The following is a 16,466-nucleotide window of genomic DNA, read 5'->3' on the forward strand; positions in this document are numbered from 1 at the left end:
CATAAAATGTAAGCAGTGGTTTTTCACTGTCAATTTGTAAGTTTTCATGCTATCTGCATTGGGGTTTATTCTTCCCAGTCAGTTGATATTTTTAAGATGTAAAAAGTACTAATGTATTAAAGGTCATGAAAAGATTGTAGGTTCTGTTAAACTCCTGGTTGTCCAAATCGTTAAATATTTTAAGTAATCTTGTACTTACTCAGATACCTAAACTTAAAAGAGGGGGTGGGCACTGGGCAGTATGACCTAGGGTGTTTTATTTTGTAGGGGTTTTTTTTCAATAGCATTTGACCACTTCTGGTAGTCAGCAATTGCTACTAGACATCTCTGAAGAACTTGACAACTTTGACTATTCAGTGGTATAGTGTAAACCCTGTTTATACTGAAATCTACTATAGTATAGGTGTGTAACAGCCAAATGGGATGGGGGGATGGATGTATATGGCACACGCTCACAGAAACAATACATATATTTTAATATTTTGTATGTATATAAATGATATATAAATTTCCAGCATACTTCTAGATTACTACATCACTTCTTTCCTTCAGATGTTGGTAAGAATTTGAGTCACAGTGATGAGGAAAACACAAAATCTGAGGTTAGACTACTGTATCTATGACAGATGCTTTGTATCCTAGAGATCATCTCCTTAGCTGCCTGTCTCTTTGTTGTTCTGTTGATCATAGCAGTCAGGTAGTATTAAGCATCTTGTTTGTTCTTGGGCATCCCTTACTGCCCTCCCTTGTAGGAAGGTCTGAATGAGATCCATCAGTGTCTGCTCACTGTTCTCACTCAGTGGGATGTGTCCTACGTTCGAGTGTGGCATTTAGAGATTAGAGTGAACTTTGACAGTGGTGGTGTGATAGAGGATGATGAATACTCACTCCAGTCTTCATGAGTCTCTGCCATTCAAGGAAGTTGAAATCCTTCATTTTTTTCCCCAAAAAATCCAAACCATTTAAAAATGTAGTTTTGTGCTTAATTTTTAGGATTGTTTTTCAGTTTATCGTTTTGTTTGATCATGTGAATCTGTGAGGATGCTGCTAACCTAGACAAGTCTCTCTGTCTGGTCTTGCATCAGTGAGAATATATTACACTTCAGAGCACTTACAAGAAACAGCCTTAGGCAGCAAGATTTTTCAGTACCTGGTTTTTTGGAAGGCTCTGGTATAATACTTGAATACTTGTTCTTTGAAGATTTTTTTTTTCAGGGAAACGAGCATTAACTCTGTTGTGCATTTCAGAAGATAGCTGCACATAGAAATTTGCAAAAACTTAGATTTTTTTCAGATTTTAAGACACATGGGGAAGCTCAATGGCACAAAGTGACATTTTCTTTCATATTTATCTGGGATATGTTGATAGTGATTGAGGAAGCTTATCCTGTGCCCTTGGATATCTTCAAACAAATCCAGCAATCTTATCATGTGAATTTCAGTTTTCAAATGAAAAGAAGCAAAATTTTCCTACCTCTGTTGAGCTCAGTTATTTTCTCTTTGCCCTTCTGGAAGAATAAAATGGCAGAACTTCCTTGCATCCCTGTGAACAGAGAGAAGGGAATGGTACCCAGAGGATCCTGACCATTGGAAGAACAGGAGATGAGGACAGAGGAAAGTAAGAAGGAAGTTGGAAGCACTATGTTGGCAATTAAATATGAACCTTTTTTTTCTTCCTGTTTTTTGTTGGTTTTGGGTTTTTTTTGTTTTTATAACCCCCCCCTCAAACACCCATGGAGGGGGTGGAAGAAGATGGCTTTTGTGCTGCCATTCCTGCTGCCTTTGAGGGCCAGGTGACTGGTGTGGCTATGTGGGTGAGCACACTGAGTTGCCTTCACTAACCTCATGCCAAGAGGGGCACAGAAGTGGCAAAGTAGCAGGAAATCTTCAGGGACTGAGAGGGATGGGGAGGTGCAGAACTAAAGAATCTCCTGAGGACAAGCTGTTGAGCATGTCTCCTGCATGCTTACCACGGCTGATAAAATGTGACTGCAGTTTGCAGTTTCTCAGTGAACTGTTTATGCCATAAATACACAGCAAGTGAATTGGGGAGTTTGCTGTTGGCATGTATGAAAGAGGTTGACGTAATACACTGGTATTGCTGGTTTGCTTCATAAATGGTTACAGAGGTTAGAGACAACCTAGGGTTCTCAAATAGTTTGTGCAAGTGAAGATGTCTTACAGTATTGAGTGTCTTGAAGTGCTTATTCAGATCTCTATCATCCAACATTGAACTAGATTTCTGAATGGGATGGTGAATGGCTCAATCAGCCAAGCACACTTGAGAGCAGAGCCCTTTTGAGATACAAGGCATCCTTCCATAATAGGCATTGATTACATCTCTAGCTGAGTCAGGATAATTTACTTAAGGACTGTGTAAGTATCTAGAAATGCTGCTGCTGAGACCTAAATCTGAAAGACAGGAGTTGTAACCAAACACTGGGGTCCAGAAAGCAGGGATTTGTATACATGACCTTGCAATAGGGTTATACTGTGCTGTGCATGCTCTGAGGATAGACTTGATTGACAGCTGTCACTCAATCATTCAGAAATTATGGTGTGTTTTTAATCCCATAAAAATAGGATGGAGAACAGATGTTGAGATGTTGAGATAAAAGCCAGCTGAACCGGTTACTCCATTTTCAATATCAAAATATTTGACTGGGGAACTGAATTTTGGGGTATTGGGGTTTTGTTCTATTACAATGCTAGTGAAATGTCCAGATGTAACAAATCCCTCAGTCTTTTTTATAATCTCTGAAGCATGTAAATTATGGGCACTGCTGTACATTTGATGTCTCCCACATAATACTCGTATTTTGTTATGGGACAGTCAAATTAGGACTTAAAATAGATCATTCCAATTGAGAGCTCAGGAATTCTTATATATAAGTTTTCTTGGTTGTTTTTTTTTTTTTTGCAGTGAACTGGCCTTGATTGTCCAAAGAAACTGTGGAGGCCTTTAAGAAAATTAATAAGTAGAATAAATGTATATATATTTTTTAAACTAACTTGAAATATTGTCTAATTTCAGCTGTTAAAGGACATGAGAAGAACAAAGAAAGAAAATCCAAAGACTATGGAAGATCCAAGTCAAAGAAAAAGAAAAAAAAGAAAAAGAGGTCTAAGCCTGGTAAAGCTCATTTTTCTTCTGTAGATGAAACTGGCTTCATTGTTTTGTTTTGTTACCTCAAAAAATTCGCTTTAGATTACTTAAGAGCAGGCATTGCTCTTAAGACTGCTTTCTTCACATAGCTTTCATTTTATTAAGTGGTTGATTTTAAATTGTGATTGGCAAGATAATCTATTTCCTGGTTAAGCTTCATTGTGAATGCTGGATGGCCACATGGCTTGCAGTAATGCTTGTAATGGCACAGAATAAATGTCACTCTGAAGTGAATGTCAGTCTTTAAGGCGGGCTTTTCCTTAATAACTGTGTCTCTGTTGCAAGCTTTGCCCAGTTAAGAGGGTGCAGGTGCCCTGGGTACAGGCTATTCTCAGTTATGTTAGTTCTGGGCCTGCTTTGTGAATGGTGGAGTTTGGAAACATTGAGTCCTCTTTTTCTGCTGTTAACCTTATTTCTTACACCTTCACATGGGGGGAGGGGGATGTGACAATTAGTCCAATTAAACCTGTCACAGCCTTAATTTCTTTCTTAGAGGAAATTAATCTTTTTTTTCTGAAGAGATTAAGTAAAAGCCCAATTTAAAGCTGTGTCCCCCTCATGTCTCATAACACGCTGTTGCACTACATTAAAATGGCTGTAGCAGCAACGTGTCTTCTCTGTTGGTTTCATCTATGGAGGCCTGGGAATGCTTTCCTTTGGCCACTTCAAGCTTTGAACTTGATGTAGAGGCCCAGGTGTTAGAGGTAATGGATTCTTCACTGCTGAAAACACAGCTGATTCTGGAAGATTTCTTTGGTGAAACGTTTAGGGATCAAGTGTGACAACTTTCTCTGCTGTTGATGGATGTCTGGGATCACTGATGCAGCATACTTCAATCTGCTAGGCATGAGTTGTGAAACTAGATCTTAAGGAGGAGTTTCTGAGATAGAAAGGAAATACCTTACTTTTCTGTTTGCTGCCATGAAGAAATAGGGCAAGCTATCAAGAGAGTGGATGGGAAGAGCCCTATGCCAAGTGACTTAAATTGTACTGAAACAAATAATTTTAATGAGTTTCTGATTGTATGGTGCTCATAAGTATAATGATAATGTGCAAAATATAATTTGTAGATTTATGCACAAATAAATCCCATGAGCTGCTTGTCAGTCTGTCCTGGGATTTTAAGATGTTGTGTGCCTTTTTTTGATGTTGACCTTATGGTAATTCAGTCCAGGAACTGTGCAGATTTTTTCCACATACCTGGAGGGTCCTACTTGTAACTGCAGCCAGCCTTATTTATATCCAGTGTAGGCCATGACAGGTGGGGACCTCACAGAGGAACCATTCACGGTGTTTTCTTCATACACTCCTAATTGGGGTTTGTCCACCTGTGTATCCTGTTCCATACATAGACTAGGAAAATGAGTACTTGCTGTCCACTTTGAAGTCTGTGAGAGTAGGGAATGTGTGTAGCCTGTGTCAGTAAGAGTGGGATGTGAGGGGGAGGTCTCCAGCTAGCAGTGCTTGTGTGGAAGTGCCTGTAAAGCAAAAGCATTTCTACACCTACTCAGCCTGAAGAATAGTTAAATCCTGGAAAGGCTGGTCGCTTACACCTTTCTCACTTCTGTCAGCAATAAACAGTGACTGAGCGGCATAAAATTGTCTGGTTCAGACAATACCTTCCTTGCCTCTGGAAAGCTTGCACATCTTGCAGCAGCATCATGCAGTCCCTGAGCCCCAGCATACTGGGAACTGGCTAAGTGAATGACACATGCCTGCTATGGGCATGCATGGTGCTGTTTCTTCTGTTAACTTTTTTTGACCATAGATTTTTAATGATAACTCTTACTACAATTTTACAGGGTGTTCTGGCACTGGGGAGAACACAGATGTCTCACAAGAGCTTTCACTTGAAAAACCAGTTGTCACAAAATCTATTTCTTCAAATAAATCATCTGCCCACCCAAGCACACTGCTGCACTGCGCTGATTCCAGACAGCACAAGGGAAAATCAAAAGTAAATGGTGAGATGACTCTCCTCTATGGCTTGCTGGTTCTGTTTTTCATTACCAGTAAATATGTGAGCAGCACTAACATGTTTGAAAACTGGTTCTTGTTGTGTAAATTTGGCTATTCTTACTGAGGGCTGTGTATTTCTTTCCCTCTGACAAAACTGGACCCAGTTCGTTTGCAGAGCTTGATGTTGCCGCTTTTTGCTTTGACTTTACCTTCATATGCACTTCAAGACTGTTGCCCTTATTTCAGAAATCAAACTCATTTTGCATTTTTTTTCAGTACCTTATTAACTTCTAAAATAACCATGTTCCAACTTAATAATTACATTTTTCATATTTTCAAAGGTTTTTACAAAGTAAAAACTCCTTCAGAGTTAAAAATGGGTGCTTTGCAAGCTTGTTGTGTTCGAGACACCACTGGGTGTGGTGATGTGTAGTTGTATAGATACAGAATGATACATGGTTCTAATAACTATTTGAGCTTCTTAACGACAAGCTCTTGAGTAACTGTTTATTGGTGTCTTCATAATACTTCACGCACAGATCTCATAAAAATCCAGCCGCTGTGTACCAGCTTTCATAATTCTTAATATCTTGGTCCATATTACTATTTACTGTCACAAGCTGGTACAGTAAAAAAGATAAACATTTGTTTTGTCTCTTCTTAAAACTCACAGATTTGAAGGAAACAGAAAATGTATGACAGCTTGATTATATACAAGAACCTTAACTTCCTTTTTGTACAGATACACTGTTGAGAACCATTTGATTTTTTTTGGACACAACTTTGTTTGTTATTAGACAAAAGTAAAATTTAACTTCAGGTTAAACAGGTCAGACAGGAAAATTTAGGTCAGACAGGAAGTATTAAAAACTACTGAAGTGCAGATGGTGTAATGTCTTGAAACATGTTTTGCAAGTCTGAGCAGTTGTGTTTCTGGAGTATATCAACCATAGAACATGTGGTTTAGTAACTTGGCCATCAGTTGCTCAGGCTTCTTTTGATCAGTTCACAGACATTGAAAGTGGTGGAAAATACTGGAAATTACTTTTTTTCATCCTTTTTGCAATTGTTTTGTTGCTTTTTGCATCTGCAGAATTTGTGTCTAGATAAACAAGATCTGTTGTAAATAAAAGTGAAAATTTTGTGTAATACGGAAGTGTAGTGTGCCTAACCTGTCGCTTTCACAGTGCTTTAAGAAAGAGTGTCCTAGTTCAGAGGTGGAATAGAACTTTCAAACATGAAAATAAACTATTGTGTTGGGTTCTCAACCCCTTTAATTTGAGAACGGATGTTTCTCCAGAAGATGTAGTTTATGCCACAGACTGGTGGTTCTATTTTTGCATTCTATGATTCTACGAGCTAAATGATGAAAGTAGTTATACCCACTGTAGGGTATAACTACCCCACAGTCTTAACCTAAAACTCAATTTTTTACCTTCCATTCCCCTCTAACTCATTAAATTGTTTTCAAAAAATTAAAATACCTCATCATCTTCCTCTGACCCTCCCATTCTATCCCCAAGGAAGATGCAGACATTGCTTTAATATTATTGAGGTAAGAATCTCAATTTAGCATGCTGTTCAGTAAAAATTTTCTTGGCAGTTTTATTCAATCTAGGATGCATTAATGCTTTAGTTGTGTAGGTGTGTTCTGGAAGACCACCTCGTGCAGTGCACTGCCTGTGAGTTTATAAACGCATCCTAAGCAGAAGACTAAAGGAAAATAATAATTTCTGAAGCAGGATTAAGTTCTGTGTTGGACTCGGTATTTGTCATGGAAACATCACTTTGTGAGATTGAACGGTTCATAAAACAGAACTGTCCTGCCTCTTTTTGAGAGCTCTGCACTAGAAGTGCCAAGTCACAGTTCTGTATGAATTGCTGCAACTACCATGAATCTTGTTTGAATGTAGAAGCCTGGTTTTGTTTTTTATAGTTATTTGTCTTAAGAGACTTTGTGCCTTTGGTTTGAGACACTTCATGTTGACAATACAGTTTTAATGACAGAAGCTGTTAAGTTAGAGTATTTTGAAGGAGCCATCAATGAGACTATAAAACTTCATTATGTAGTAACTTTCAATAAACTGTCAATATTGTGATATTCCTTAAATTACACTGTGAACTCATGCTTTTATGAATGTATGTGTGCATACTTGGGATGGGATCCCGAGGGACTTTTTTTGTCATTACTCAGGATTTTATATAAATCCTTCTTGTACAGAGGATGACACCCTGAGTGAGTCATCTATGGATAGCTTGCTTTGGAGTGATGATGACTGCAGTCAGGATGTTGATGTAACCACCAACCCTGATGAAGAAGTTGAAGAAGGTGATTTTGAGATTGTTCGGTGTGTTTGTGAAGTAAAAGAAGAAAATGACTTCATGATTCAGGTATGAAGTAAGGGTAAATGCACATTTCAGTGGAAGGTGTCAGTGGAAAAGCTTTTGTTTTGTACATGAAATAAGCTATTGTTGCCTTCCAAAGTCATAACATTTTTTCAGGTAATCTGTCAGAGTAACTGCTACGATAGTTAAAACAATTTTGCTTCACAGTACAGTTTGGGATTTTTAATTGAAGGAAAGAGGGAAAATTCACTCCAAGTCATAAATGGTTGGTTTGTCATTTGTGAATTTTTCTAAAAATAGAAGACTTCCTAGATTTTGAGAATGCATATTTGAAATCAGTGATTTTTAGGCTCCCTCTAATTTAGAGCCTGTTCGGAACATTGCCATGAGATAGTAGTGTACCTCCCATTCCTCTGGCCTGGCAAGAAGCTTAACTTACACATACAATTCTCCAGACAGGCTGAACAACAACAAAAAAATCCACACTTGAGTGTTTTGCTTTAAAGCAGAGCTGCACATGTCCATTCCACATGTATGTGCCCTTTTTAAACCAGCTTCGCTGAAAACTTGGAGAGGTTTCTATTACCTCTCCTGCTTAAAACTGTTGATAAAGACCTCCTTGGAAGTTACCTGCCTGTTTATTTTTACTTTTTGAGATGCTTGTAAATTATCAGGAAATTATTCCCTACACAGCTGCTCTGAATGATCCCACCCAGTTGCTACTGATTTCAAGAGGTGAAGTCAAAAAGATAAATTCAATTTCTTCATAATTTTTTGTTCTAATTAATTTTCTTTGGGTTTCCATGCTATTTCATGGAGCTTTGCTGTGGAAGGTTTGATGCTTTTTCTCTTAGTAGTGAGTTCACTTCGATGCACACTGTTGTTTTAGTGTTGGATCCTGGCAATGCAGGGCAAAAGGTACCTTATGAATTAGTAGGGGAGGGTGGAGTGATGGGCAGTGGTCAGATTTAAGTAAATAGCACCAGAGTGTACAAGAGAAAAAAAGGAGTCTGAGAGTGGTGACTAAAGGGGCTGAATGTCCTCTGAGGAGATGGCTTACAGAAAGAAACCCAAAGAAATAGCCTGGAGTATAATTTTCTGGCAAAAGTAAGTTCAACACTAGGTTGGGATTGCAGAATGTAAGGAGCTGTCAGCTGGCTCAGGATACAGCCTATGGATGCCTTTCCTTTAAAGTTTCATGGGCTGCTTCTTAAGATGGACTTGCTAGGTTGAACTAGTTTGGGCAGGTTTTTTGGCATATTGCAAACTTTTTAACACTTTGGCTTTTTTATGAAATAATTAGCTAGGAGAGTAGGTTATTCTCTCTGGAGAGGAGATGAATGAAGATCAGCAGTATCATGAGTACCTGCATTCTCTATGGGGATTGAGGTGAGAGGAATTGCGCTGGCACTTGGGGTACCTGCTTGGGTTTGCTGTGTACCCATCTTGGTATCGGAATGAGGAGCCGGGACATTTTCTTCATGGATCTGGCAGAAGGTTCATTCCTCCCAGTATACATGTATCCCCTCCTCTCTTACAAGAGGGAGAATGCCAAGCATTCTCCTCGAGCTGTGCTCATTTCCATGAATGTACCAAATTTAGAAATAATGAAGGAAAACGTTAATTTTAAACACATCAGTACCTTCTTCTCCATGAAAGATGGGGGGACTGTTAAGGTTTAATGAAACTCATACACAGTTAAAATGGGAGTTTGTTCCTTTAGGTATGTAAACTAAACTTTCCCCTACATTCGGAAGATTTTATAAACAATTTTCTTTGACGTGTACTTGCCTTAAATTGTCTTGAGCAATTTTTGCATTAAGGATGTCATTCATTGCACCGTGATGCAGAAGTCTGGGTTTGCATTTATAGAAGTATCTGCTTCAGTTAGTAGAAGTCAGATCTGGAAAAAGAAGTACAGAAAAATACTGTATTGTTGGTCAGTGCTGTTTTGTTCCAGTCTCTATAACTGCAAGGAGGTTACTAGACTTCATTTATGGAGCTGATGTAAAGCAGCAGTGTAGCATTGCCCTGTGTTCCTTCTGGAGGCACAGCACTCAGTTTTTATGATGAGGCCCAAAAAAGTCCAGACAGACTGTCATTGTCCCTTCTTTTCGGTTTTTGTACTTAAACATTGGTGAATTTGTGTATGATGCAGAAAATTCTGGGGCTAGATTTGATGGCCTCAGAGGTGATGGGTATAAATGGACTTCAGATTTTTTTTTCTGGAAGGTGAAAAGCTGCTTTAAATACACGTCTTTTGGGTTCAGTTATTTCTTTTGTGACTTGAATTTCAATTTAAATATTTTTTGCACAATGCTGCACATTTTTTCTCTTCTAAATCTCCTACTTTGCATTCTTTGAACCTCCCTACTTACCACCGGGGCAGGGAGTAGCTTCCCTGTAGCATGTGTGCAGAGCAGTATCCTGTAGCCTGGCAGCCACAGTGTGCAGTAGAACCTGCAGGTTAAAGAATGGACCTGTGCCCTGATGGGGTTGGATATTTAAATATCAGTTGAGTAAAATAACAAAAAGTTGGAATGCTTGTGCTGGTTTGAAAGTAAACCAGCGGGAGAAATGAACCCCACATAAATACCTGGAGAGAGATTTATGTAACCTGGAGAGTTACAATTTAATCGAAAGATCACAGTAAATGCAATGATACACAAAACCTGGCTTAAACCCACAGTCAGACTACAGCCTGGTACCCTATTGCTCAGGGTGGTGGTCACAGTCCTACCAAATAGTGAGTGCAGTCCTGTTGAAATGATGGTTGTGGTTGAGAGCAGTGGTCCTGTGGGAGGTCTGGTCCTCCTGCGGAAGTTCACGTCCTTCTCTGATCTGTCCAGTGGTCCTCATGTCCTAAGTCCCCAAAGCACCCAGATTATTTATGGTCAGATACAGGCAGGAATGCTTGGTACCTCCCCCAGAGCGGGGAATTTCAGAGTGGAATGATGTAGTCCAATGAGTCATGGAATATGCTGGGGAGTCTTTGATGGCCTAAGTTGTTACAGCTGCCCATTGGGGCTTTGAGCCATTATGGCCCCACTGGCAGAGATGACCGCCTTCAGCTGGGTGTAGTTATCACGGTTCAGTCAGTTTGTGAAGACAAAGAAACACTACCCTGATGTGCCCAGATTGGGGGGGGCGGGGGGAGGTGGTTGCCCCTTTCCCTTATCTAACACTTGCTGACTGGGGGGTGGGGTGTGCAGTGGGCAGCTGTTGCAAACCACCCACCATTAACAGTTCATTAGGAATAACATAGATGGGAATAGAATACATTGTTTGGTTATAACCCCACTTGTAACCCAGGACAGATGCTTCACTAGAGGTCTGGGCAAGATTGCCTGGAAAATCACTGAGTGCAATATGGCATGATTTATAGGATGCAGGTGTAACTCCATCCAGGAGCTCCCTTATTATTTTTAGCGCACCATCTATTTCTCTTACCTGTTTTCTTTGTTTTAGAACATCTTTTTCTGGCTTTAGTTTGTGAAAGGAGGATGGTTTCTCTGCCTTTTTTGGAAGCATCTCCTAAATGCTTTAGGTCTATTCACCCATTTTGGAAGGCAAAACATTGTTGGTCCCATCCTTCAGAAACTTGTTTCTAACCTTTTACATTCTCCATTCCCGGAGCTTCTATTTCCTCCGCGCCCGGACTGCTCATTTAATGCAGTGAAGTATTCAAAATCTGGTTGTCCCTTTCTGTCCCTCCTAGCTTGAGGAAGGGCAGCAGACAAGAGCATTAATTAAAGTGGTGTTGAACACAGATGACATGTTTAGCAAGTTGGCATTTTTGTAGGTCAGTGAAGAGCAACATCTGAGATTGTTTGCAGTTGCTTTTAGGGCTTGGTTTAGCTCATATTGCAGTCCTGTTGCAGCATTGACAACATCTCTGCTTTTGGTTTATGCTCTGAGAAATAAAGGGTATATGATCTCTTGTCTCACTGCTTGGGAAAATAGTAATTTTTAACTGACATCACAGTTTCCAATCAAAATTGACTTAATGTTCTTATGTGGGGTTTTGTTCCATGTTTCAGTGGTCTGTAGCCTACAGTCAAAATTTTGTCTCTCATTAAAATACTGGTGGGGGGAGAAAATGACAGAAACAAAAACATGTGAATGTAGTTTTTTTCCTGCTCTAGAACAGCATGGCTTTAAGAACAGTGATTACATTTTAAATAGTGTAACTGTGCCAAATAGATCCAAATTATATTCAGTTGTTGCCAGTATGCTTGCCCTGACTTGGAAGGATGTTGGAGCTCTTAAAGCTGGTGCAGCTGTATCTGTACTGCAGGTTTGTGTTAGTTGGGCTACCTTTGAAATGGATAAAATGTTGGGGGTACAAGAATCAGTAAAGCATAATATTGGCTATTCCTGTGTGACATAAATATCTCTGGGATTTGGTAATTGAAGGTGGTTTACTGTTTAAGGGGGAAGCTTTTGAATTCAGAAAAATTGATCTGTTTTGGTGAAAAAAGCTTGATTGCTCTGTTGGCTATCCTGGTTACATGCACATGCATCTCATGAAAGATTTTCATCTCCATAGGGAGTATTTTCCTACCTTTCAGGATCTCTGCTTCCACTTTTTAATTGTCATTCTCCAGAAACATATGTGAAAAATGAGTGGGAAGGGCTCCCATTTTATTATAGCCTGATTTGTAATGTATTTGCTTGTTAAGTGGAAGGTGAGGTGCGGATATTAATAGATCTTTGTGTCTTAAAATATGTAGATCCTGTGTTTCTTAATTGACATAATGGTATTGAGCTCCTCTAGCCTTCATTTCTGTTAATGTGCACTTTGTGACTTTGAACAGTGTGAAGAGTGTCTGTGCTGGCAGCATGGAGTCTGTATGGGCTTACTGGAAGATAATATACCTGAGAAATACACCTGCTATATTTGCCAAGATCCTCCAGGTAAAGAAATTTAAGGTTACAGACCCTTGTTATATATGTAGTAAATCTGCTAGTTTGTCTGTATCTCATCTGTATCTATAGCTATCTATCTCTCTCAAAAATTACACTGTTTTTTTTCCCCCCTACCTGTATCTGTCACTGTAGATAATTTTCAGTTACAGATACAGAAAGTGTAATTTATGTGAATGTCCATGAGTCAATATTGTAGAATTACAACAGGAGAGGAATGGAAATGAATGTTTTCACTGTGATGACCGTCTGTCACGTATTTGCTGTAATAAGGATTGTACTGTCTGTGGCAAACGAGTGTAGAAAACACTCAGGAAGCTCAAGCAAAGACTCCCCATGGGCACAGCTTAGGAGATGAGGCTGCAGCTCTCCCCCAGCAAGATCAGGCTTTTATTACGCATTCTTTAAAATGAGTTGGCACAAGGCTCCTGGCTCTCCTCAGCTGTGGCTCTTGTTGACTGCATTACCTGCTGTTTTGGTTACACACTGGCCAAATGCCAGGCACCCACAAAAGCTGCTCACTCGCCCTCCCCTGCCACAGCTGGGCAGAGGAGAGAAAAACTTAACAAAGGGTTCATCAGTTGAGATAAGGCCCAGGAGAAAACACTCCAAGGGCAAAACAGGCTCAACTTAGAGATACAAAGCGAGTTTATTACCAACAAAATCAGAGGAGGATAATGAGAAATAAAATGAGCCTTAAAAGCACGTTTTCTTCCCCCAGCCCCTCCCTCCTTCCCACCTACAGCGCAGGAGACAGGGCGTGGGGGTTTTGGTTGGTTCGTTACCCGAGGTTTTCTTCCACGTGGCTCAGGGAGAGGACTTGTTCCCCTGTGAGGCCGGGGGCTCCCTCCCACGGGAGACAGTTCTCCATGACCTTCCCCGGCGTGGGTCCACTCTCACGAGCAGCAGTCCTCCCAAAACTGCTGCACTGTCAGTCCCTCCCATGGGCACACAGTCCTCCCAAAACTGCTGCACTGTGGGTCTCTCTTTCCACGGGCTGCAGTCCTCCAAGGCCAGGCTGCTCCAGCCTGGAAGCAGGGCCCTCTCTCTCCACCGGGACTCCCACTGGATCACAGCCTCCTCCAGGCATCCACCCGTTCTGGCACGGGCACCTCCCCCAGGGGCTGCGGGTGGATCTCTGCACCCCCCGTGGATCCCCAGGGGCTGCAGGGGCACGGCTGCTTCACCGTGGTCTTCACCATGGCCTGCAGAGGAATCTCGGCCGCGGTGCCTGGAGCACCTCCTCCCCCTCCTTCTTCCCTGCCCTTGGTGTCTCCCTGTTGTTTCTCTCACATGTGCTCACTTCCTCCTCTTCTCTAGCTGCAATTAAAACTGTGCATGCCCCACTTTGTTTTGATTTCTTCTGAAATCTGTTATCACAGAGGTGTTACATCATCCCTAATTGGCCCAGCCTTGGCCAGCAGCATGTCCATCTTCAGAGCCACCAGCCATTGGCTCTGCTGGACATGGTGGGAAGCTTCCAGCAGCTTCTCACAGAAGGCACCTGTGTGGTCCCCCTGCTACCAAAACCAGGCTGTGCAAAACTAACACACCTGCAATAACCTATGTGTTGGTATTTACCCGGGGTAACACAGTAAGAGTTGATTAAGCAATACATTCTCCTTCTAAGTAGATATTTTTAAATGCATTAGTCCATCTTGCACAGCAGGTAAAATTACACTTGAATATTTTCTGACTTTCTACTCTATGGATTACAAAGCCATGCTGAAAGTGAAAATATATGAGGTTTGGGCTTGAGTCCATGGTTATAAATGGCAAGAAAATGGATCTCTGTTCACCTGATGAAAATACCTTTTTAGTTTGTATATGTATTTGGATTGTGATCTCAGGGTTTTTTGGCTGTTGAAAGGTACCAGATCTTTTGTACTTTAACTCATGGATTTGTGTAGTTGGTTTACTGCTGTTGTTTGTACTCTCAGCAATGAAGATATGCTACACTTTAAATTTTAAACTTCTGCTACAGAGACAGCAATATATTCAAGGCTTTTTAGAGTATCTTGCTTCTGGGATTTTAAACTTACATTAAAGATATTTTGCTTTTATGTCAGTTGAAGGTAGTTTTAAATGGAACTAAAATGTACATGTAAACTGAAGTTGTGTTACCATACTTGAATATGAGTGCTTTTATGCAGAAACTGATTACAACTTCACTTGCTTAAATAATCATTAACTATTCATTTGAAGATTCTGAAATTCACATTGGAGGGGGCTTAATTTTTGCTTCTGTCTTGGAAAAGGAACACATGTCCAACTTCTTGACTGCAGGGGTTGCTTTTCAGTGACTCTGCTTTTTGGCTTGAAGTGAACTAATAGGCTGTATGAATCTGCAAGGAAGTGGCTTTTAAAACTGGGCGTGGCTCTTCAGCAAACTCAGGAGCTTTCCCCAGTCTAAACTGCTAGGACTTGTAACAGCACCACTCATTCTATTAGAAATTAAAGCAAATTTAGTGTAATTTTGTCTAAAAACTGTACTAACTGCTATTTTACTCAGGTCTTTTTGAGTCAGGTGGGATTTTTAAGAGATTTGTTAACATTTAGCCTTGCTTAAACATGATCAAGATGATTATGTAGCACAATTGCTTGTGGATATAGTATCTTAAGGTTATATACTTCAAAAGGGAGCACTTTTTACCTCAGAGTACACATCACCTCAGTTGTTCAGGTGACCATGAAGTTCTCAAAGTCGCTATTTTATTCTTGTGGACTGAACTCTACTTTTCTGTCACAGATCTCTGATCAGAAATTAATGAGGGAGGGCTAATGCAGGTGCAGGTAGTGTCCCCAATGTGGTTCTGACCATACAAAAAATTCTGCTCGCCTTCCTGCTTGACACAGGAAGGTTGAGCTGGTACAACCTTCAAAATTCCTTTTTTCGCTGTCAAGATTTCTGATGCCACCTAATAACCATGGATTGCTATGTAGTGCCAACCTCAGTCTTACTTTGCTGCGTAGTAACTCCCTATTTTTTTAGCTTCTCCTCTAGTCAATATTAACCTGCTCCTATTGGAGGCCTTTTTGTGACTATGGTTCTCTTGTTGTGCTCCATTTTTATCTCTGGTTTTGTGGGCTTGCTGCTTGAGCTGTACATAGGCAGTGGCTGATGCAGTGTTTCTCTGGGTGCTAAGCTGTCTGCTGAGAACATCTGTAGTAACTGTATGTTTTACAGGGTGGGGGGAGCTTTTGTTAGGTATTTAGCATGAAGCTTTTTTGTGTGTTTGCAATTTAGCAAGCATCTTTCTTTGTAATACTGTTTGTTTGGCAGTTTAAGTTATTTCTACTGATGCATTTAACACATTCAACACCATTTCATTTCAGCTGTTGTTGATATTCCAACCTCTTAAGATAGAATTATCGTTATTAGTAGCTTGACTTAGGCAAGTTTTCTATCAGAATCTCATCCTTGATTTCTTCAAAATGTACTTTAGCACAACTGTACTAATACACGTATGATGTTAAAAACAAGACCACTGGGAAGTTAATTGCCTTTTTCTGCATTTTTCTGTCTGCAGAGAGCTGCATTCAGACTGTAAGTTATGTCATAACCGTGGTTAGGCTAGACAGTGTGATATCCTGCTAAAAATACACCTTTCTCAGCCTTATCTGCAGCTGCCTGTTGCGGATGTCCTTCGGTGGAATTTGGAGTCTGAATGCTTTTGCAATTGGGAAGAGGTTTTTTGCTTCCTGCTTTACAAGCTCTTAATTTCTTCAGGGTTATGTCTGGTGTTACAGGATCTTCATTGGTTCTGTTGATAAGAACAAACAAGCTGTTGCGGTACCTGGAGATAATTAGAACTACTACCAGTAACGTCAACATTTCATTTTAACTGACTCATTACTGTCACTTTAGGTCAGAGGTCCAGCTTAAAGTACTGGTATGAAAAGGAGTGGTTAAGTAATGGTCACATGCATGGCTTAGCATTTTTGGAAGAAAATTATTCCCACCAAAATGCCAAGAAGATAGTGGCCACCCACCAGCTGCTTGGTGATGTACAGCGAGTGATCGAAGTCCTGCACGGGCTGCAGCTGAAGATGAGCATATTACAGTAAG

The 16,466-nt window shown here is 40.4% G+C and overlaps 1 protein-coding gene across 11 annotated transcripts in view; it reads left to right on the top strand.

Moving 5' to 3' along the window:
- PHF20 (PHD finger protein 20) overlaps positions 1 to 16,466 on the top strand; it is a 71,736-nt gene that overhangs the window by 45,470 nt on the left and 9,800 nt on the right. For 10 of the 11 annotated variants that reach the window (XM_032126567.1, XM_032126570.1, XM_032126564.1 and 7 more), the window contains 5 exons: positions 3,035 to 3,133; positions 4,969 to 5,130; positions 7,320 to 7,516; positions 12,289 to 12,388; positions 16,266 to 16,461. In XM_032126567.1, the coding sequence (XP_031982458.1) occupies positions 3,035 to 3,133; positions 4,969 to 5,130; positions 7,320 to 7,516; positions 12,289 to 12,388; positions 16,266 to 16,461 (754 nt within the window). The remainder of the gene's footprint in view (positions 1 to 3,034; positions 3,134 to 4,968; positions 5,131 to 7,319; positions 7,517 to 12,288; positions 12,389 to 16,265; positions 16,462 to 16,466) is intronic. The other variant, XM_032126572.1, reaches the window with a different exon arrangement.

The sequence above is a fragment of the Corvus moneduloides genome, chromosome 17 (assembly GCF_009650955.1).
Source record: "Corvus moneduloides isolate bCorMon1 chromosome 17, bCorMon1.pri, whole genome shotgun sequence".
NCBI lineage: Eukaryota > Metazoa > Chordata > Aves > Passeriformes > Corvidae > Corvus > Corvus moneduloides.